Source organism: Bacillus rossius, chromosome 2 (genome assembly GCF_032445375.1).
Source record: "Bacillus rossius redtenbacheri isolate Brsri chromosome 2, Brsri_v3, whole genome shotgun sequence".
Taxonomy (NCBI): Eukaryota; Metazoa; Arthropoda; class Insecta; order Phasmatodea; family Bacillidae; genus Bacillus; species Bacillus rossius.
Genome location: NC_086331.1, coordinates 16337039 through 16359055, shown reverse-complemented (window position 1 = coordinate 16359055; position 22017 = coordinate 16337039). Strand labels below are relative to the sequence as shown.

Genomic DNA, 22017 nt, shown 5'->3' with positions numbered 1-22017 from the left:
GAGTTAGTTATTTAATTTTCTTGTCAGTTCTGTGAATTGAGGTATTTTCCTATAAATTTATTCTAATAGCTTCTTGTATTTATTGTTAGGTCACAAATTTTCTCACTTGATATTTACTGAACATTAATGGTCATGTAAGTGATCATATACAGGATGTAAATGAAATGGCGGAAAATCTCGCGGATGCAGGTAGCCAGACCTACACCAAGAAGAATGGGTATAGGAACCACCCCTCTGTTGCCAATAGTATGGACGCAAAACCACTGTGAATGTAGTGTTGAGGAAACGGTAAAGCGAAGATAAATAAACAACCACAACTAATGAAACGCTGACCTTCCAGATTCAATTAAGATGCATGACAACACGTATGCAGGGAATTAAAGGTGACCACAATTCCATCGCATACATAGGAAACATGGCGTCGCCTCTGTCGCTAGTTTTCCCCACACGCATGTCACCACGTGCGGGCTGCGCGTGTTGCCTACCTGTCCGCATTGTCATAATGCTCCGACTTTGAGTGCCTGTATCTCAGAAACGGTTTGTCTGAGCGTGTTCAAGTACGAGGACCTTTTATGTTCCTTATATCATTCCTGTTATTGATTCACTACGATAGCTTAGAACAGGCGTACAGGTACAGTAATACGTGCATAGTAACAGACGCGACGCCATGTTTCCTACGTATGCGATGGAATTGTGGTCACCTTTTATTCCCTGCATACGTGTTGTCATGCATATTAATTGAATCCGGAAGGTCAACGTTTCATTAGTTGTGGTTGTTGATTTATCTTCGCTTTACCGTTTCCTCAACACTACATTCACAGTGGTTTTAAGCCCATTCTATTGGCTACAGAGGGGTGGTTCCTATACCCATTCTTCTTGGTGTAGGTCTGGCTACCTGCATCTGCGAGATTTTCCGCCATTTCATTTACATCCTGTATATGAACACTTGCATGGCTTTTACCACTTTAGGTAATCTTTAGTTAATATCTGTGGAGAAAATTTGAAGTTTAACATACGTAATATGCAAAGGCACTTTTTTTTGATAAGTCTACAGGTAAAGTCCTCAAATAATTGTAATGACAAGAAAATTATATAACTTAACATTGTGTTTGAGACCGAACCTCTAAGGTAAAATCAGTGCAGTCTAAAATTTCAAGGACATAAAAATAATTAAGGTTTACTTAAAAAAGCTTACTTTCACATAATCCTCCCAATTAAACATTGCTCTAACTCAGAAATATTTTATATATATATATAAAACTTTTTTTTTGCCATGCTGCACTTCAGAACATTTAACATTTTTCAATCGAGAGGACTGCATTATTAGTGTATGAGTACTGCCTTACAACTGACTAAAACAGTGTTTCTTAATTGCCGGGCCGCGACCTGTTACCAGGCGACGAAACATTTCAGTTGGCGTTGGAACTGGCTGGTAGAGTGCCGCCTGTTCTACTGATACCAAACAGTATGTAAACAGATGATGCAGTGTTTCCCGAACACAGGAAGAGGGACCCCGACAGTTACCTCATTCTGGTGGTCTCCATCAGTGGCACCTCTGACACCAGACAGTTACCATTCCTCCGTTGTCTTCTGCTAGCCTAGTAGGTGGTCAATAATTGTTGAATGTGAGTAAACATCTGGGACATTGCTTGTAGTTCAGAAAAAGTGTGTGGTTAAAGCTAAAACATGCTTTCATATAGGGCTGGAGCTTTGCCAACTATGAGTTCATCCTGGTTTTGGCTAAAGTTAAAGCCAAATCTAAGCAAGCAGTATTTTTATTTTTTTTTTTTTTTCATTTTCCTGATTGTTACAGACTTTTCTGCAATGTCACTGCTTAAGACAGAGCAGCTGAATCAGTTACAACTAAAATACTTTTTGTTTTTATTGTTGGTGCCAAGATTTAACCATGACTGGAAACAATGTTACTAGTAAAAGTGCAACAAAAATCCCTGTAAAAAGTTTCGATACACTGTTTTTACTAAGTCATTCGGTTCTTAGTTTCTAATTATTTTATTGTTGGCAGACGTGCTTATTAATGAGAGTTTTCTTATGTTGAATTAATATTTTAATATATCATGTTTCTTTATTTCAATATTTTTAACATCTTTATATTAGTGACAAAATTTATTGACAGCCAGGTGGCCGATAGGATACTTAAGTTAATTAACCACCACTCTAAAAGGGCTATAACGCCTATAACTTAACTTGGTTTGAACATTGTTATGGGGAGTAAGTTTGCTCTTAACAAGGTTTCTTCAACAATTTAGGAAATGGCAGTTTATTTTTCCTTAAAAGAAAGACATTTGTCAACATGTTAAAAATATCCTATCTCCATTTTTAAATTTTCTTGCGCTCATGGAATCGACAAGCCCACTGCAGCATAAATTTATTTAATACAGATTGATGTGAAGATTAAATGTTGGGGTGGAACAAATGCTAAATCATACCCCTGCTCCACCCTTCGTGATTCTTACATCCCTGCTGAATGTAGAAACATATGTGGTGTGGATTTTCAAACACTTAACAAAGAAAAATATTTTATTAAAAAATTAGTGAACCTTTTTTTTAATGATTAATTATATTGTCATGAGTTTTTTATAAGGATTAATTACATTGACATTATTAGTCTTTATAAATATGCTCCCCAAGTCACAATCTATAGGATAGCCTAGGAGTTTAAGTTAATATGGTACATCTCTTTCCTGGTTTTTTCTGAGGTTCCCTCACAATTTTGAAGTGAAATAAATTATAAATAAATATATAACAATAATAATTAAAAATACATATTTTTTGCTAATCAATAGTAACCATTTTGTTAGCAGATATTTGGAGGAGAGTTGGAAAAAAATTGAGGGTATTTATTATTATTTTTATGAATACAGACTTATAGATACAGTTTACATTTTCTCATGGTAGGTTCGAAACCAGAAATGCTTTCTCTCTTTACATTTCTTTTAATTTTGTTTTCACCTATTTTGTTCTACAGTTAAAACTTCTATCTTATATTTGGTATTTTTTTGGACTCTTGATTAATATCTGTACTGGTGTTGTGGCCCATGAAATACTAAAGCTATAAGATATAATCGTAAAGTAATCTCTGTTTGGTCATTAAACAAAATAAACTTGTGAGAAAATGTTTTTATTGACAGTTTTAGTTTACTACATATTTACTTCACATTTTCACATAATTGTCATTCAGTTCCAAACACATTTCTCAATGCTGCACCAGTTTCTTTAACCCTCTGTATAGAATTTTGCTGCCTGGAAATTAAATCAGTTGTCAATCGTAATTTTTTCTGTAATTGTTGACCCTTGTTCCATTAAATCAGCCAAAATGACGCTCTTTTCATCCCAAAAAATGGTAGCCATCAATTTTAAACTCAAGTATGGAGATTGCTTAAAAGTTTTCCAGAGATGCTTACTAGGTGCCTGTACGCATTGCGTATTCAAAGTCAGTGATGCCTATGGCCAAGGCATCCGTTCCATTTCCAGGCGGTGAACTTCTATGCAGAGGGGTTAAAGAATGCAGCGTTACAAAAAGTGTTGGGAACTGAATGGTGATTACGTGAAAATGTGACGTAGATATGTAGTAAACTAAAACTGTCAATAAAAACTTTTTCTCACAAGTTAATTTTTTTTTAATGACCAAACAGAGCTTACTTAACGAATATCCCTGTGCATTTATATCTGCTCATTAAAAAGCATGTTCGAATATTATTTGTTTTGTGTGTATGTATATGTATATATAATGCATTTTGTGTAGTGGCTGTATAATTGGAAACAACACGTTTCCTGTACATTTAGAGGATATTGTTTTTAAATTTTAGTTGGTGAACCATTTTCTCACCTGAGCAGCTAAGAAATATTTGTGCAAAATCACTTGACTCGGCCATCATAAAATTTGGAAGCAAATTTGTATCTTGAAGCAATGAAGCAAACGATTGGTTATGTTAATTTTAAGGTAAGTACGTTTGTATCATATGTGTCAAATTCAGCAACAGTTAATTTCTGAATTAAATTTTCGTAGAGGATATTGTATGCAATTGTATTCCATGTATCATTACATCTAATTATGTTTGTACAAATACATTTCTTGCTAAGTAAAAATTAAATAACTTCTGTACAAGTAATGCTGAGAAATTTTTACTAGTTTGACTTAAAAGCTCTAAGTTACGTACACAAAAATATTCACAAATTGTAAAGTATGATTCAGGCTTGTTCAATTTCCTTAGGGAGCTTTAAGCCTGTGAAAATGCAACTGAGAAATATTTAAGCTATTACTCATTAATATTTTTGTACTATTTCTAGTTTCCTATTTTCATGAATAAAGACTGGTTAGGGTTGAACAGAGGGAGTCTTAATAAATCTTTATTTTTGGAAAAGTAAAGGTTGCTATCTCAATTTATAGGATGTGCTGTTCCTTACGAATAACAGTATTAGTAGTGTATATGACTAGTTTTTTTTTTTTTCCTCCTCTCAGTGCCCTGGGATACATTTTCCATAGTGGGATCTAAGTGTGTGTAACATCTAAGCCTGTACGCCTAGTTGTGCTAGGAATCAGACATGCAGAGAGAAGGTTACATGCATGGTGTGCTTTGTTCGGTAACTGGCCAATCATGGCAGCGATTGGCAATGTTACTAACGTCCCTATCCTATATCTAATCTTAAAACTAACTACATAAGCCGAGGTATAACTTGAATTGATACAGGGAAAAACCCTAGGCTTAGCTCGTGTGAGATTCATTTGTTTTGCATTAAGTAAGCAAGATAAATAAAAGTGATAAATAAAATATAAGATGAAGGTACAGTAGGAAGAGTTTGGCAGGTTGAAAGATTGCTGTGCAAAGGATGGGAACTTTGACTGCATTAGCATTCTTCTTCCATGTCTGGATATTTTTTTTATTATTAACCATGTTCACATGCACGCCTGGTGGTGTGTGGCTTCCATCACGACCCAACCAGCTGCCAATCAGCATTCAGCATCTAGAAACGAAAGGAAATATAGACAAATATGCTTAAAAACTAGGCACTGCAATAAACAGTTTCTCTAATTTCAAGTGTTTCCTGTAGACACCATCTTGGCCATAGGTTGTGCTTACAATTTTTTTGCTTTGGATGCACATTGCTTAAACTTTATTGAAAGTTATTAAATTGCATACTTTCATCTTGTATTTTTGTTTGGTTTAGGTGTTTCTTATATATAACTATTAGTTTAGCCTATTAGATTATTCCCAGAACTTAATAATAAAATACTGCCCGGTTTTGATTCCCTGCAAAGACCACGTTCTCTGCCATTGGCCACTTTTGTGTTGAACAAATTTTTCTTTTGCTTTTGATCACACACTCTGTTGCTTTAGTTTTTCTAGGGTAGGTACTAAACTATGCTGCTGCTTAATACTACTAAGTCCCACCACATTTCTGCCCCATACAAACCACCACTCAACCTTAGGCCACTCAGTGTAAGATTTATCTTTAATTTTTTTTTTTGCTTTGGGCGGACACTGAATGGTACAACATAAATTTTAATTTACCTGGGTTATACACAATAACTGAGTATTCCTGCCAAAAGTATCTTGACAGCATTTATGTAGGCCATTAGCAGCGAGCTGTATTTGGTCCGCGTTGGCAGCCATGATTGGCGGAGGGTCAGGCCAGTCATCATGAGTCTCTGTAGTAGGTGCAGCAACATTGACTTTGTAGACTGCAGGTTTTTCGCGGCTATTGTATAATAAACTTCTTGGCTTACAAGGTTGGTTGATTGTACAGACGTTTGTCTGGATTGCAGCAGGGATCTTCAAGGTTGAAAAATCAACTGATTTCTCAGTTCTCAAGATGCAGAACCAAGCGTCAGTACAATTTACAAATTTCATGCGGCCCTAACTCAAACACCAAGATCGTTTAACATTTACTCTGTCTAGTTCTTGGGTGGTGACCATTCATGATTATGGCCAAACAAAGAATTCTAGACATTACTTAATCTGTATGTATCTTCTCTGTTGATGATAATACAATGTGTATAGATTTTCATGTCTTCTCTAATTAATCTATGGTTGTCATTGGAAATACTAACAATCTATTTGACTTGGTCAAGGTGTATTGCAGGTCCTGTTTAATTGTACTGCTGTGCAACAGTTGAACAATTTTGGTTATTTTGGATATCTGCTAAATGTTCTTTTAGGTGAATGGAGATGCTTCTGACGGTTGTTTTGTTTAATTGGTACCAAAATTTAATTATCATGCACAATGTAATAATGTGTGCATTGGCAATTATTCATTGTGTTATGCTTTAATTGAGTTTAGCAAAATCATTTGTCATAGTTCTGCTTAAAGATCTGTCTATTCTGTATTTGTATTTAGAAGTGTTTTCTCTCACTATGTTTTCATATTTAAGTAATTTTTCAACTTTGAAGTTTAATTAGGTAAAAATTAAAAAAATGTGCTCTGTGTAATTAAATTGAGGCAAACAATGTTCTTTATTGTTAATTATTTGTGAAAAGAATTTAGAATACTGTACAGCACTTTATAATAAATGAATTTATCATTAAAGTTTATTAACAATATATTATACCTTCAAGCTGTACATAAAAACTGAAGTTGTTTTAAACAGTATGTAATTGGTTAATATTCTTCAGCTTGAAGAAATGGCTCTGTCAAGTAAACGGAAGAGCCGCTGGAGATACAGATTCTGGCAAAGAGTATTCCAGATACTTATTGGCGTTCCCCTCTTGATTGCTGTCGTTCTTAGCTTGGTATCTGTATTTCGAGCAATCTTCATCGCTGATGACGGCAGACTTGTGCTTCATATCATAAATGAGCAAGAAACAATTGAGATGGTGGATGAAGCTCAAATTTTGAAGAGGGCTGAAAGATTGGCTGGAGCCTTAAAAATCGCCACTATTTCGTATGACATAGATAAACAAGAAAAAGAAAAACTTTTGGAATATGGGCAGTATCTCAAGAAAAGTAAGTATACTTTAGTTTGAATACATACTCAGTATTTGTGCACATATAGGTATTTCATTGCTACCATTATTTGTATATATTTCTTGAAAATGTTTTTGTAGGACAGTTGGTTTTGAAGGTAATCTATTGAGTAGTTAAATGTTTTCATATACTAAAGTTTTTTTTGTAGTTTTAACATGCCTAGTTTATTGTATACACAACATTACTGTGCAACATAGTAGTAGTGCATTGAATGTGTGAGATTTGCGGGAAGTTCTGAGTAACAAAAAATGCTTCCTAAGGTAAGCCAACTGTAATGGTTTGGGTATTAGATGTGTAGCTTCAAAGTTAATGTACTTACCCTTTTTCGTATCTGGTGTAGTGTTTCTTTGTTTATTTCACTGTTTTTCTCAAACTGTTCGGTTGACAAATTCAGTATTATATGTCAGTAACAATTTGTGTGTAAAAATCACTGTTTTTAGAATTATGGGCGCTTATAGGTTGCGATCTTTCTTCCGTGGGGTGTAATGAGTTAACATTCAATATGTTGAATCCATGAATTGCAAAAGCGGGAAAATTATAGTGCTTAAAAAAATTTCACTGACTATTTTATGCAAAAAGGGTGAACAATAATGTTTAGGAACAATCATATGACTGGCTGATTGCAGGGCATTTCTTTGCCTGTAACTTCAAGAGCTGACTAGGTTGTTATAAACTAGAAAGTGTATTTAGCGGCATCACGGTTCTGTGGTAGTTTTGGGTTCCAATTCTTTTAGCTTCGGGAATCAAACTGTTGTTTCCTTGTGTAGTGTGATACGGTATACATTCACTAGCTTGGGATACCCTAGCAAAAATTACTGGTCAAATGCAAGAGGGGTGGTAAAGTGAAAGGTCTTTAATTTGTCAGTTTGTAATCTGGCACCGATCAAACCACTCGCGCTCAGATATTTTTGGGTGGATTCTGGTTTGTTTACCTTGGCTGCAAAGATTGCATTACTGTGCTGCCAGCATTATAAGTGCACTCAAATTCGCTCAGAGTTTATCATTACTGTAAGTTTTCATTTCAGTACAGTGTTTCCTGATTTTTAGTCGGTTGCTTTTCACATTTTGCACATACAATTCTGTAATAATTTTTTGAAGTAAACCAATGCTCATCTATATTTTGTCTTTCATTAGAGTTAATTAATTAAAACTTGTTTTAAATACTATTGTATTTTATGTAAATTTTTATTTGGTATTTGTGTTAAAACTGTATTGATGTTCAGTAATCCAGAAAAATTGCATATCTAGCATGGCCGTGATCCAGAACATTTTGAATTAAAGAACTTGCACTGTATGTGGCTGTTCTAGAGTGGTGGCAACCTATGGCCGACCGGCTGTGGCTCGCCATAGCTTGGGCTGTGGTCCACCACACTCACGGGAAATCACCATTTGTCTGCTAGATAAATTGAACTGAAACAACATAACATTCTTGTACAAATTAAATTTGCTAGCTATGTGGTTTTTTTTTTATATAACTTCTGTAGATAAGAGCTTGATTTTACTGTCCTTTCACAATAATTACAGGAGGGTTGATTGCACCAGCTGCTTCCTTTTTCCGCTGTCCCCTCCCATTTTACCTTGCCCTCTCTTTTGCCCCTTTTAACCCACTCCCTTTGTAACACACCCCTTTTAACCCACTATCCTTTAACTACCACCCTTTTAACCCATACCCCTTTTACCCCTTGTAATCCCTCCCATTTTACCTCGCTTACCTTTTACCCTCTCTCCTTTTACTCCCTCCTTTTAACCCCCTCCCCTTATATTCCATCCTTTTAACCTCTCCCATTTTACCTCTCCCCTTTAACCCCCATCATTTTAACCCCTTCTTCTTTTAGACCCTCCCCTTTTACCTAACTCCCACTTTAACTCATCCTCTTTTAATCCCTCCATATTTAACTTTTACTCTTTGAATCCCTCCTCTTTGTACCCCTCCTTTTTTAAAATCACTTGGCTTCTGGGTTGTAGCTGCGTCCAAGGCGAATATATCACCGACGACGTTTCGGTCAATGTTGCAGTCGCCATCATCAGGGTAAAGTTACCTACTGTAGGTACAACCCAGAAGCCAAACAACTTCAGACAATGGCCGTGAAAGCCTGCAATCTTTATTAACCCTCCTCTTTTAACCTCTCGTATCCCCTCCTATTTTAACCCCTCTCCTTTTACCTAACCCCTTTTTCCCCCGTATGTATTTCCACCCCCCCTCCTAGCTCCAGCATCACTACTCTGCAATTGCTACCATAAAGGCAAGCAAGAACCTGTGTTTCATCATCAGAGAGCATATTCACGTCCATTACCAAACAATTGTTTGCATTCCCCATCGCTTCTCACGAGGTAGACGGCTGAGGCTCGCTAGAGCACAAATTTTGCACCTCGTTAGGGGGCTTGTTTTGCCCCATTGGCTCATTTCTTTGGCTACTTTTTGCCTCATTTGATTCCTACAATACTTCGCTGCATTTTTAATTGCTTCTGCTTGGCCAGTTTTGCTTGTTTTCTTTCTTTTCTCCAACATAACCTGTTTTCGTTTTGGCATTTTGTGATTTTTGGCTTCAAAACCAAAGTTAGTAACTATATAGTTATTCCAATCAACTAGCACCACTCAGTATTCACTCACGAGAAACTTTAAAGTGGAATTCATTATAATCAGAGTATTACTTTTGGAGTTACAGTTCTCACTGACTTCAATTCAACTCTCCCCACCAACACTCATTACGTCAGCTCTGCAAATGTTAAGCGGGTGAGTCATACATAATGACCACTAGCAAAGTCTGCTGTACTAAGATAAATTTACTTCAACTCTATAGCTTTCATAGTTTACGAGTTTTAAGCGGTGTTGAATCCTCAGCCAAAGTGACACCTAACCCGAGATTAAAGACATTCATATTCCTGTCTGAAATTTGTGTCAAAAATTACATTTTTGCATAATATATTTGTATATCTGATACTTGTGTTTAAAATCAATTATTTATTTATTATATTATCTCTGTTTCGGTTCCTAATTTCCAAACAAAATACCTCACAGGGACAGAAATAATTTTAATAAGAATTTTTTACTGACCAATCTTCACAGCATTGAACTTGCCTATTTTTTTTTTTGTAATTGCTTTCATTGCAAAAGGGACCAGCACATTCATAAAAAAATATATTTATCATGACCACAAGTAACAATGTAAGAAGAAAAAGTCATCAAACAGATCTGTAGTTTTTGTAAATAAAATGGTACACAATAGTTTTCATAGATAATTAGTCAGTACGTGAAATATTGATTAGTATTTGTTGCACTCACCATTGCAAACCCTGTAGACTGTGTATGAGCTATTTCAATTCATACTGTGGATAAAAAGTTAATAATAATTATGTTGGTGACTTAAATGAAGTTATTAAAATGCATAATTTATACACAATTTAAACCACTATTTATTTGAAGTTGCTTGGCTTCTGGGTTGTAGCCGTGTCCAAGGTGAATATATCACCGACGTTTCAGTCGAAGTTGCAGTCACCATCATCAGGGTAAAGTTACCTACTGAGGTTATTACAAGTTCTCCTGCTTTTAATACTTTCAACTGAAAGGGGAGTGTTTCCCGATTGGCTGTAGCTGTGGTCCAATCGCAGACTTACTTTTGTCTGGTTGGCCTGTTGGTTTGGCCAATCTGAGCTAGACTTCTGTGATTGGCTGGGGGTGCTGGCAAATCAGTGACCTCTTCTTTTCTAATCTTCTGATTGGCTGGACTGTTTGACCAACCAGAGGTTACCTGTCTTTTGTTAGATGCAGAGCTAGGTTTTACGGATTTCTAAAGAGTGGCTCCCATATTCTGCTTAATTTGTAGTCATCTTCTCTATTTATTTTTGCTGGGTGTTTTAATATTCCTACTGATTCTCGAATGTATCTTTTCTTGTATTGTCGGATGTTGGCTATGGTGTGGAATTGGTCTAAATCAATGCTGTGTCTGTTTTCCAAGGAGTGTTCTGCTATATCTGATCGTGGGTTTTCATGTTTATAGTCGCTGATATGTTCTTTAACCCGTGTAATTATTCGTCTGTCAGTTTGTCCTTTGTATACATTGCCACAAGAACAATGGAATCTTGTACATACCAGCTAGGTTTTCGGCTGGAATTTGTATCTTTCACAGTTGTCAGAGACTCCTCAATCTTGTTTATGGGCCCAGCTCCGATTGGCCAAACCAACAGGCCAACCAGACAATAAGGAAGGCTATGATTGGCCCACAGCTGCAGCCAATCAGGATACACTCCTCTATCAGTTGAGAGTATTAAAAGCAGGAGAACTTGTAATAACCTCGGTAGGTAACTTTACCACGATGATGGCGACTGCAATGTCAATCAAAACGTCAGTGATATATTCGCCTTGGACGCGGCTACAACCCAGAATCCAAGCAACTTCAGACAATGGCTGTGAAGGCCTACGATCCTTATCACTATTTATTTCGACCAGTTATTTTATATTTATAGTATTTTTTAATGAAGTCCTTAAAATGTTAAAGACTTTGAAAAACTTCCAAAAAGCCAACAACCAACATGTGTTAAATAAAAATGTGTACTAACAAGTTAAGCTTCCAGTTTTACTGCAATTAAAAGGGGTAAACCTTGTTGCATTCCCAGATTCAGGTAGTAATAAATAGTGTATCAGAATGGAATATGGGGCTCAAAATAAGGAAACAACCATACATGTTGATATTTCATAGGCAAGAACAGCTTTTAAGGCATTAAAAGACAAACTGGTTTTATACAGAAGTGAGGTATTTGGCAGCTAACAAATTTAGGTTTATGTGAATATATAGAAGTTATAGTTGCAGGGCTGTAAGTATACAATTTCTATTTTACAGATAACTATTTTCAGACTGTGGAAAAATGTCAGCCTGAATTAAAAACTAATGAATATAATCTTGAGTGTAGAATGTGGAAAAGAGGAGACTTGGTTTCAAATAATTAATTACAAAATCTCAATGTTTGCTTGTCATTAAATTTTTTAGCTTCAAAATCTTGTAAAAAATTGTTTTTTCTTCATTCTTGGAGACATTTTAATTCTCAAACTTAAGTGTTTAGTGTATAGTAGTGTCTCATTTATCCAATTTAAATGGGCCACAGAACATTGGATAAGTGAAATTGTCAGATAATGGGGAAGTATTAAGAATGTAATAATTTTACACATTACAAATGTAATGTTTTATGAAAAAATTAACTTAATAAACAGATAACTAATTAGTTGTGGTAGATTTGGGAGCAACAAAAATATACTACGCTCACACTTGCAACATGCATTTCTAGTTACCTACTGAGGGTTTTTTTTTTCGGTTTGACGTCTGACAATGCAGAATGTCAGATAATCTAAGGTCGGATAACGATACACTGATGTTCTTATAGTCCCCTAGTTTTACTCATTCGGGCAGTGTAATTTACGGTTTTTTAATATTGCTTTAATTGATTTATCACATATTTTTAAATTTCTGATGCTGCTTCTTACTTTATTTATTATGTGAGAGAGGTGTGGATTCTTGTTTGGTTTTGGACCAGAAATACACTTATATAAAATTTCATTGCCTGCTGATTTCTTGAAAGAAATTACTTCTGCAAGCAAATGTTACTTTATTTACTGACAGCCTACACATTATATTTCATAATTAATTTTAGTTGAAACAAACAGTGGTTCCCTTTATTGCTGATAGAATATTAATATTCCATATTTTACATTGGTTCATTTTACTTTTTTTTTTTGGTCTGTTCAATATTCTAGAAGTGGAAATTCACTTTGTGGTGCATTCGCCCAAAATTTTAGCATTTGTAACTTTCTGTGATATGTCAGCAACATAAAGGGCATTTACGCTGAGGTGTTAAAGGGGGCTCTAATGTCGACCCAAGTCAGAAATAACAGTCGCAGTTGCCAAAACCAAAATATGTCGCACCCTGAGTACAAGACTATCGTAACTCAAAAATTGAGTTAATGAGATATTTTTACCATAAGCAGGAAAATATCATTATCTAGGCACTGCAAGACTATCGCAATATTATATTTACTTTTACGGGACTTATGGCAAATAATGTAGTGTTGCACTCTGTAAAACATTATATAAGAATATGTGCAAGACTATGGCATCTGAGTTGTGGTAGTACTGCACTGATTTTTGAGTTATGATAGTCTTGTACTCAGGGTGAGATGTGCAGAATTAAATAAAAGTAATCTATGTAAGGCATCTGAAAGGAAAGACTTAAAATATGATAAATCAACATTTAATTACTGTAATGGCAAATTGATTCACAAATAACATCACCAGCATGTACAGTATTCAACGTAGGGTACTAAAGCTAAAAAGTACAAAGTGCTGCAGGACACATTTAAGTTCTTTAAATGATTCATGCAATTGGGAATTTTGATTTAATGCAGTTTTTATGGACATACACCAATGCAATGGGGTATGTCCAAACAACAGCACATATATACCATGAAAATTATAGAAAAAACCTGGTATGCTAGGTTGATTAAAGCTGTACATATTATGATATAAAGCGTTAGGTGCATACTAGCAAATATAAAAATTTAAATTCACAATGAAGGCCCCAAAAAAGGTAAATATAAAAAAAAATTATGATGAAAGGCAAAGATAAACCAATTCAATGAAAGTCATTGAAATCCACATTACACGTACAACTGTCCTTGCGTGTATAAATTTAACCTACACATATTAGCAACAAGGCCTAATATTACTAAAAATTAGAAAAATTTTAAAGGTTTTCTTTGGATCCGAAAGACTCGTGAACAACAAATAAGTTCATCATGACAGGCATCTATAATAATGTCTAGGAGTTTTAAGTACTTCTTAAGCCACAAGACTATTTCTCGCAAAAGTAAGTCTATAATCATTCACTTTTAGTGTACATCAAAAAAACAATAATATTCATTTAGCATGCCGATATGTCCATTGGGAACACGAACGAACGCCTGCCTCTACACTCGTGTTTAACTCCCTTGCAGAAAACAACTATTGCATGACCCAAACTTCTTTGCCAGTCCCAAAGTCAATTTCATGTTCTTAGAATGTTCGCTGAATGTAGCTACCTTAAGGCAAACTATATTGACTGCTATAGCTTGCAAAACTTAAAAGAGTCCCAGTCACAGCTAAGGCCAAAAAAATACCTGCTGATGTGCAAAGAGATTCATGTCCAACCATACATACTACAGCCAATTAAAATTTTTTAGACAAGCCAAAATGTTTTTGATGGCTTCCCAAGCCATCAAAATGAAAACCAGTTCATGAGTGGCCCCAGTAACAGTCTAAATGGCTCAATCCACAAAGTGAGGCACCACCTACAGCATTACTTGCGCTGTAATTGCAGCAGCTTATCACGACAGGCTCAAATCACAGCTATCTGAAGCGGGCTAGCGAACAAAAAGTTAACCACCACACCCGATGTGTGTGATAATTTTAAGTTAGTTCCAGCACACGCCAAACACAGCCCGATGCCTGGCTGCAAGCGCGTGATGACATTGCTTGCTTGTTGTAATGCAGCGACTCTGCAGTCTTGACCTCCGCTCGTGATGTTAACAGCTCTGCCACAGTAGTACAAGTTCACAGCCCAAGATCTCGCGTCCAAGTCCTGCGTGCAGCGAGCGTCGCAGCAACAGTTCAGGCTCTACACGCCGGTGGCGCCGTGCAGTGGCATGGAAACAAAACACACGCCAAGGCCGATAGTTTCGGTATGCTGACAGCTGAGTGGCGAAATTTATCGGTAGACTCAGACACAACAAAAGTTCCATTCCAAACCAAGCAAATTAATTAAACCAAAAGAGTTATAAATGATTTCAAAATATATTAAAGGTGACAAATAAATTTAATATAAATTAACTAGACACACTGAGGCATGGAGCACACCTCAATTGCAATCTAATTAATTTTAGACAACCCTTGAAAATAATAATTGAAAGTTGCTGTGAATGATCAAATTTATTTGCAAACCAGCCACAAGTTAAGAGATACGGTTTTACGTGTTAAGGTATTTTTAAAAGTTTAATGATAAATTCAGTCCCCATTGTTATCAGTATTAGAAGTTATACTTCGTTAGGCGTGTTATAAAAAAATTATCATAGTGAATTCTTATGATGTGCGGGCACCATGCAACTAAATTTTCACAGGATGAAAAAAAGTCTATATACAAATAAAAACTATATATGTGCTTTCAAACCATATACTCTATTGATATTGAATACAGGTCCGAATCATTAAAAACATTTATTTATTGTGAATATTAGTGATAGAAATTGTGTTTATAAACTGTTTCAAGTGTATTTGTATACAAGGTATGGCTATTAAATAACCGGACTAAAGTCATAACACTTTTTATTCATCACCAATTACAGCAGAAGTTTTATCACCTTCAGTGTACTTCCCTTTGCGATACCTATACCGTTTCATACGACATTTCCATTGTTGAAACCAGTGCTGGAAGTTCTCTTCTGTCAGCTGGTTGAGAACCTCCGTCACTCTTGCTTTAACCGCTTCCACTCTTTCAAATCTTGTCAGCGCCGACTTGACCTTGGGAAATAGAAAAAAGTCACTGGGGGCAAGGTCAGGCGAATACGGTGGATGTTCCAACACGGTGATGCTGTATTTTGCGAGGAAAACTTTCACAGACAAGGCAGAATGGGCTGGTGCATTGTCTTGGTGAAGGATCCAGGACTTGGTCTTCCAATAATCAGGTCTTCGTCTTTTCACACGCTCACAGAGGGCCGTCAGAACCTCGATATAGAAATGTTGATTGATCATCTGACCCTCGGATACCCAGTGAACGTAGACAACGCCACGAATGTCGAAAAAGTAGAATCATCATTGCTTTGAATTTGAATTTGCTTGTCCTGGCTTTTTTTTGCCTTGGCGAGCTTGGGCTCTTCCAATGCATGGATTGCCTCTTTGTTTCGGGATCGTCAGTAAAAAACCACGATTCATCACAAGTTATCACCTTGCCTAACAAATCTGGATTAGTAGGGATGCTGTTTAGGATGTCAGTATAAATGTTCTGTCTTGATTCCTTTTGCTCGGGAGCGAGGAGTTTCGGCATCATTTTTGCGCAAACCTTCCACATGTTGAGTGATTCATGCACAATCTGTCGAACACTTTCTTTGTCGATTCCTGTCATTTCAGAAAGCCCTCGAATGCTTGGACGACGATCAGCGCGGATTAATTTACCAATTTGTTCAATGTTTTTATCTTTTTTTACGTGGAGGGCCGTCCTGGGCGCAGATCGTCTTCGGTCGTTTCACGCCCTTATTTAAACTGTTTAAACCACTCAAAAACTTTTGTGCGGGATAAACATTCATTCCCGTAGACTTCTTTCAACATTGCATAAGCTTCTGTGGCAGTTTTCCTGAGTTTAACACGAAACTGGAGGTTAACCCGTTGTTCTGTCTGACCACTTGGCATTTTTCTGACGCGTCACTAGTGCGTAGACTAATTCAATCAACTGCTATAGTCAAACTGAGCGACCTGCTGACTTGTCTAGCGAGCTCAGGGCGGGGGAAGGACCATCAGATACAGTCATGTTCAAACATGTAGCTGCACGCTCGCAGTTTTCTGGGAGCAGCATCAGTCCGGTTATTTAATAGCCACACCTCGTAAGTGAGGCCATGTTCAAGTATGTATAACAATGTCAGGTTGCTTGTAAGCTTCCATTGTCTGTAGCATGGAGTGTCTGTCGAAAGTTTAGTAGTCTCTTGGCCGTTTTCATGGGAGTGTTTGTGAGGTTATGTTCCTGTATGTATTATTTATTTGCATTATAAATCAATACATTATTATTCAATAAATAAGTAAAATTTATCTCAATTATATTACTAAATTTAATAATTAATTTATTATATGTGTTTATATCAATATTGAATGCTGAGGGTTTTTTTTTTTTTGAAACTTGATTGAATGTATTCATATATATAGTATAATTCCAGTAATTTTATTATTTTATTTCTATTAATTATTTACATGAAAAATTAAAGTTAGTTTATTTTATTATGCCAAGCAATTATAACTTCTAAGAAGCCTTTAAATTATTCATATCCTAAACTTCTCATTATCAAAGCATGGATGCAAGTCATATTTGATGTATGGAAGAAACAGACGAGATGATGTAGAAGTTAATCTTAAGCATAGCTCCAAAAATATTAGTTATGTGCTAACCACTGTACTATGTTTGAATGAGAATGTGTCGTTAAATCACAGTTTTCATTAGAGTTGAAATTGTTTGCAGGTTTCCCCTTCATTCACAATTGTACGTTCATCACTCGAGAAGTAATTAACACATACAGCCTGCTGTACACGGTGCAAGGTACCACACGAGGTAAACTGCCATATCTTCTCGCTTCTCACCTTGACGTCGTGCCAGTAGATGAGAGAGCCTGGGATGTCCCGCCCTTTAGTGGAAAAATCGTCAATCAGACGTATGTGTACGGACGAGGAGCCATTGATGATAAGGCTGGTGTCATGGTGAATACATAATTGTGTTAGTAAAGTAGACCACTTTATTTACCAACATACGTAAAATTAGGCATTAAAACTTTTCAACATTGCTGTTGAAATGATTTACCTAAAACATGTTGCTCCTGTTGCAGATAAATTATGCTATTAGCTTGTGAGCAATTGAAACATGGTTTATTAAAAATAACCTTTAAATGTTTTTTTTAAGTTGAAGGTTTTAATTCTAATAGTATTAACGGCTGGCAGATAACAATTTTTTAGCACTGCATATTGTTAGACTCATGGTTTAATAATTACATATTTCTTTGATTATCCTGATTTGTATATACTTTTATGCCTTATTAGCTCTATAAATAATTATTACTTTGATATAATTTACATTGTCTTTAATTTAAAACCAGTGATGAACAACAAAATCTTGACAGCTATTATTAAATTAATTAGAAAAGTTCTTAACTTGCTTTCTTTGCTTGGTTCGATAAAAGTTAAATTAAATTATTACAGACTCAGTTTAATGTTGTGTTGTTGATTTTTCATTTATGCACAAAATATATAAGTTTATAAATAATGATTTCGCTGAAGAGTGACACCTGCCTATAACAGGCACACTCATAATTATCTATATCTACTGTTGCTAAATAAAATAGCTTATATTTTGAGTGCATGCACATAGAATGGTAAAGAAAAGGGTATATAGAAATTCGCCATTTCAAATAATTAACTCTCCAGATTTTGTTATTTTTAAACCAAGATTAGAAAAGTATCATCTGTAATGATAGTTTTCTTGCTTGATCCATATGTAAGGCTTGAAAGATATGTTAGCAAGAAATATATATTGTTTTATGGTAATAACAGGAGAATAATTCTATTTTTTGGTTACCTGTAATATCTCATAAGTTGAGTTGTTTGACATAAATTAATTGTTTTGTAAGCTAAATCTTCAGTTCTAAGATTTCACATTCAAAGGAGAGAATGTGTAATTCAATGCAAATTTTAATTGTATATTCTAGTAAACACATAAAATTAAGCTGTTAATGTAGATAAATATATGTGTGTCTAAAAGTTTGTATTATTTGTGCATGCTGCAACCTATGTTGCTAAAGGTTTGAGAATTTTTTTTCATGAGAATAGGGAGGTTACTTACGAAATCAGTTTTGTCCTCATGGATTTCATTTAACTATTTACTTAAGATATTCATAAACACACTTAAATCATCACATTTAGAAACGTTAAATTTTTGAACACTGCTATACACAATCAAAGAAATTTCTCATTGGTAGACGAGTGTATGATGTAGTTGTGCAGTTATCACTAGCCATAGTGGTTTTAAGTATTAGGAATGATCATTGTTTCATTGGCAGTAAGGTGGTAGAAATTATAATTTATTTGCTAGTAATGTGGATAGTTTGAAGCAGACTTGCATGATATTCTCGTTGTTAACACATGTAGGATTTTTTATGAGTTACAAATGACAGGTTTCACACAGCACTTACTTGAATGTGTTTGTGTGCAAGTGTGTATGTATATGAGAGTGATCATTATAAAATGTTGGTATGGTAAAAATTTGTATGAGTAAATTTGTAGGGTAAAGGAACTTTACCATTATTCAGATTTGGAATTTTGATGTCTGCCTGCATTATATATTTTAAAAAGTTTTTTGATATGTAATTATTTATTTGTTTTACTAAATGAAATTTAAAACAAAGTTATTTACTCTAAATAAATCACCAAAAATATTGTAAACCAAAATTTCACCAGCAGCTAAAATAAATGTCTTTCATAATCTTAATTCCACCACTTCTTGTTGATTGGAGTTACTTAGCATTCAGCTCTAAAAGCTTCCCCAAGGTTTCTCACGGCAAAGCTCAGTGTCTGCACACTTGATAGTCCAAGTATGTGATCACTGCAATTCAGTCGAGCTCTCAGATGCAAACAGTATTATCAAAACTTACTCACCATGCGACTACTGCATATTACTTGTTGCTTAAATATATTTTGGGTGGCCTGTCTGACAGAGGTGACCAACACACCATAATTACATAGCAATCTAGACCTACCATACATCTTCCAAAGACGTCCCTAATTCCGCAGGCATGACAAAATATTGTTACGGCCATCGACTTTCTAATCCTGCGTCGACCATAAATATGGATGTTACAGGAAAGTGTTAATGCGAAAAGTGATAATGAAATGAATCTGATGGATGATGGGAAGGGAAATGGAGGTGAATCTTACCAGGATCGATATCTGAAATGATTCATGATATCCTTAAGGCCCTACGTGGATATCATAATATTGGGTGCGTTTCTCCACCACTCATGTTTAAACTTTTTAAAAGAAAGTAAGTGTGATGAGTCCCTTTTCTGATGCATACAAAGAGGTTGACCCTTCAAACACAAATCGGTAACTTCAAAACAACGAGCAGTTTTTAATCGACATTTCAGGACTGGACAACAGAGCTAGTCACATTACTTTGGACAACATTATACTTTGACACTAATACAGTGACAAAGACACATCTGTTTAAACAACCATAGTTGAACCTAGTGGAGATAAGATGTTAGATTTGCGGATTGTGTATGGTCGAGAAGCCTAAGATGTCCATCAAGTTCTGTCCCTGCCCGAACACGCCCGAATATTCACCTTCGGCCAACCTCGGGATTTGTTTTATTTTTGCGCAGGAAAAATGAATTCAAATATTAAAAGTGGTCGGCTAGGTTAGCTACATTAAAACACTTTAAAACACTATGGACGGTTAGTTAGGTTAGTATAGCTACATTAAAATAAACTGAGAAATATAAATATATATAAATAAACCCGAGGTTGGACGAAGGTGAATATTCCGGCGTGTTCGGGCTTCCAGTGTATGTATGGTCTGTGCGCTTACAGTCCTACCAACTTCATTTAAATCATTCTCGCACATGATATGTTAACTGTTAATGTTACTCCCTTATCTATAGATTTTATGTTTCAATTATTTATAAGTTATTTATTGAACTTTAACAATTTATAAAGTTACTGTAGAGTATTTTAAAACGAAGAGTGATTTTAACTATAACTGTTGAAGTTTTTCTTGAAGAGAGAGAGAGAGAGAAGTTTTCATTAAGCCTTAATTTCCTTACATTGGCCTATAGTTGTGGTAGTAACTGTCATCGCTGAACCACTATGACGTTGTGATTCACCGTTTGTCATCCTGGTGGTGGTGTTGCATCGATTCCCACTGACTGACTGCGACTGACTGTGGCTTTACCTGACAGAGTTGACATTTGTTTATTTTATTTAACAGTGTGAATCTTTCCCGTGTCCCTGTTGTCTGTCGCCTCATATGCGTGGATATCCTCTTTCTTGGCTCATCTTCCCTGCTTAAATCACGTCTCTTCAGCGATTCTGAAGGTCTCCAGATGCGAGGCACACAAGGCAAACAAATTCGTTGTCATCACGGCTGTGTTGTGCTAACCCGAGCAAACATTACTACCCGGCCTCCTGCCTGTGATGGCCTTGTAAACTGTTTCTACTAGCGGCAGTCTTTCCTCATCGCTACGACCTAGCGGGCCGTGTCATTCCTGAACATGATTTTAATATTAATAACCATTTGGGGAAAAAAAAGCATTCCCTGGGTCTTTGATATTACTAAGTTAAGTATCTCCATTTTTTAATGACGTATCAGTATTCTTGAACTGCCTCACATCTTCCGGAGGCTTGCACTGTGTTGTGAAAGCTCACATAATCTTTACTTGCGTGTATCTGAGGTGGCTCCAGATAGTCCCGTAATGCTGGGGGCAGTAGCTTGGTGTGGATGAGCTTCTGTCCCCACACCAAAGTGACAATGCTTGTGGCAGTTTGTTAGGGGAAGCATCAGCAATGTCATGTCAGTAGGAATACACAATTAATGTACACCGGCCTTGTTGAAGGCCAAATATTAAAATAAAAGGACCTGAAAGAGAGTCACCAAATAAACACATTTAAATCAGCAACATACTGATTCAGTTTGCCTTGATAAGTGGACGATGACAGAAAGGTACCTGCTTTCATCATTGATAGACACTGCCAAGAGTAACCATATGAATCATTTTTAAATTGTTTGCCCACAGGAAAAGGAAAATATGGTACGCCTGCTCAGTGCCGTGTGCACATAGGCGATTGGGCACTTCAAGCATGTATCATTGTTGCCCTTTATGCTTCTGCTTCTGTACAAATAAAAATATGCCATGTAGTCAGACCCCTTAGGTTTCGATCAGTCCAAGCAGGATGTCCAACCTCAGAGGAGACCTGGAATAGTCAGGGAATCAAAATGAAATGGTTAGAAAATTGCTAATCCTGCACCACTAACCTATTAACTGTGTCATGCACATTGTATTTTGTGTTCAGTCGATGTTGTAATGCTGGTGTTTGAGCAGAGTTGTATTTTTTTGGCATGTAAGGCTGAAATCCATCTGTGATAGTGCCGTGGAGTGTGATGTAAGAAACACCAATTTTGCATAGTTACCAGGATTTTTTATTAATTTGTAATCGGTTTTGTCACTGCATTGACTATTCTGTGTTGTCACTATGACCGTGGAAAGAA

General features: G+C 35.9%; 1 protein-coding gene across 2 annotated transcripts in view; it reads left to right on the top strand.

Moving 5' to 3' along the window:
- LOC134529139 (N-fatty-acyl-amino acid synthase/hydrolase PM20D1.1-like) overlaps positions 1 to 22017 on the top strand; it is a 110017-nt gene that overhangs the window by 32015 nt on the left and 55985 nt on the right. The window contains exons 2-4 of one of the 2 annotated variants that reach the window (XM_063362911.1): positions 3828 to 3961; positions 6633 to 6963; positions 17227 to 17462. In XM_063362911.1, the coding sequence (XP_063218981.1) occupies positions 3929 to 3961; positions 6633 to 6963; positions 17227 to 17462 (600 nt within the window). In that variant the 5' untranslated portion in view covers positions 3828 to 3928. Of the gene's footprint in view, positions 1 to 3827; positions 3962 to 6632; positions 6964 to 17226; positions 17463 to 22017 lie in introns of those variants that run through there. The other variant, XM_063362912.1, reaches the window with a different exon arrangement.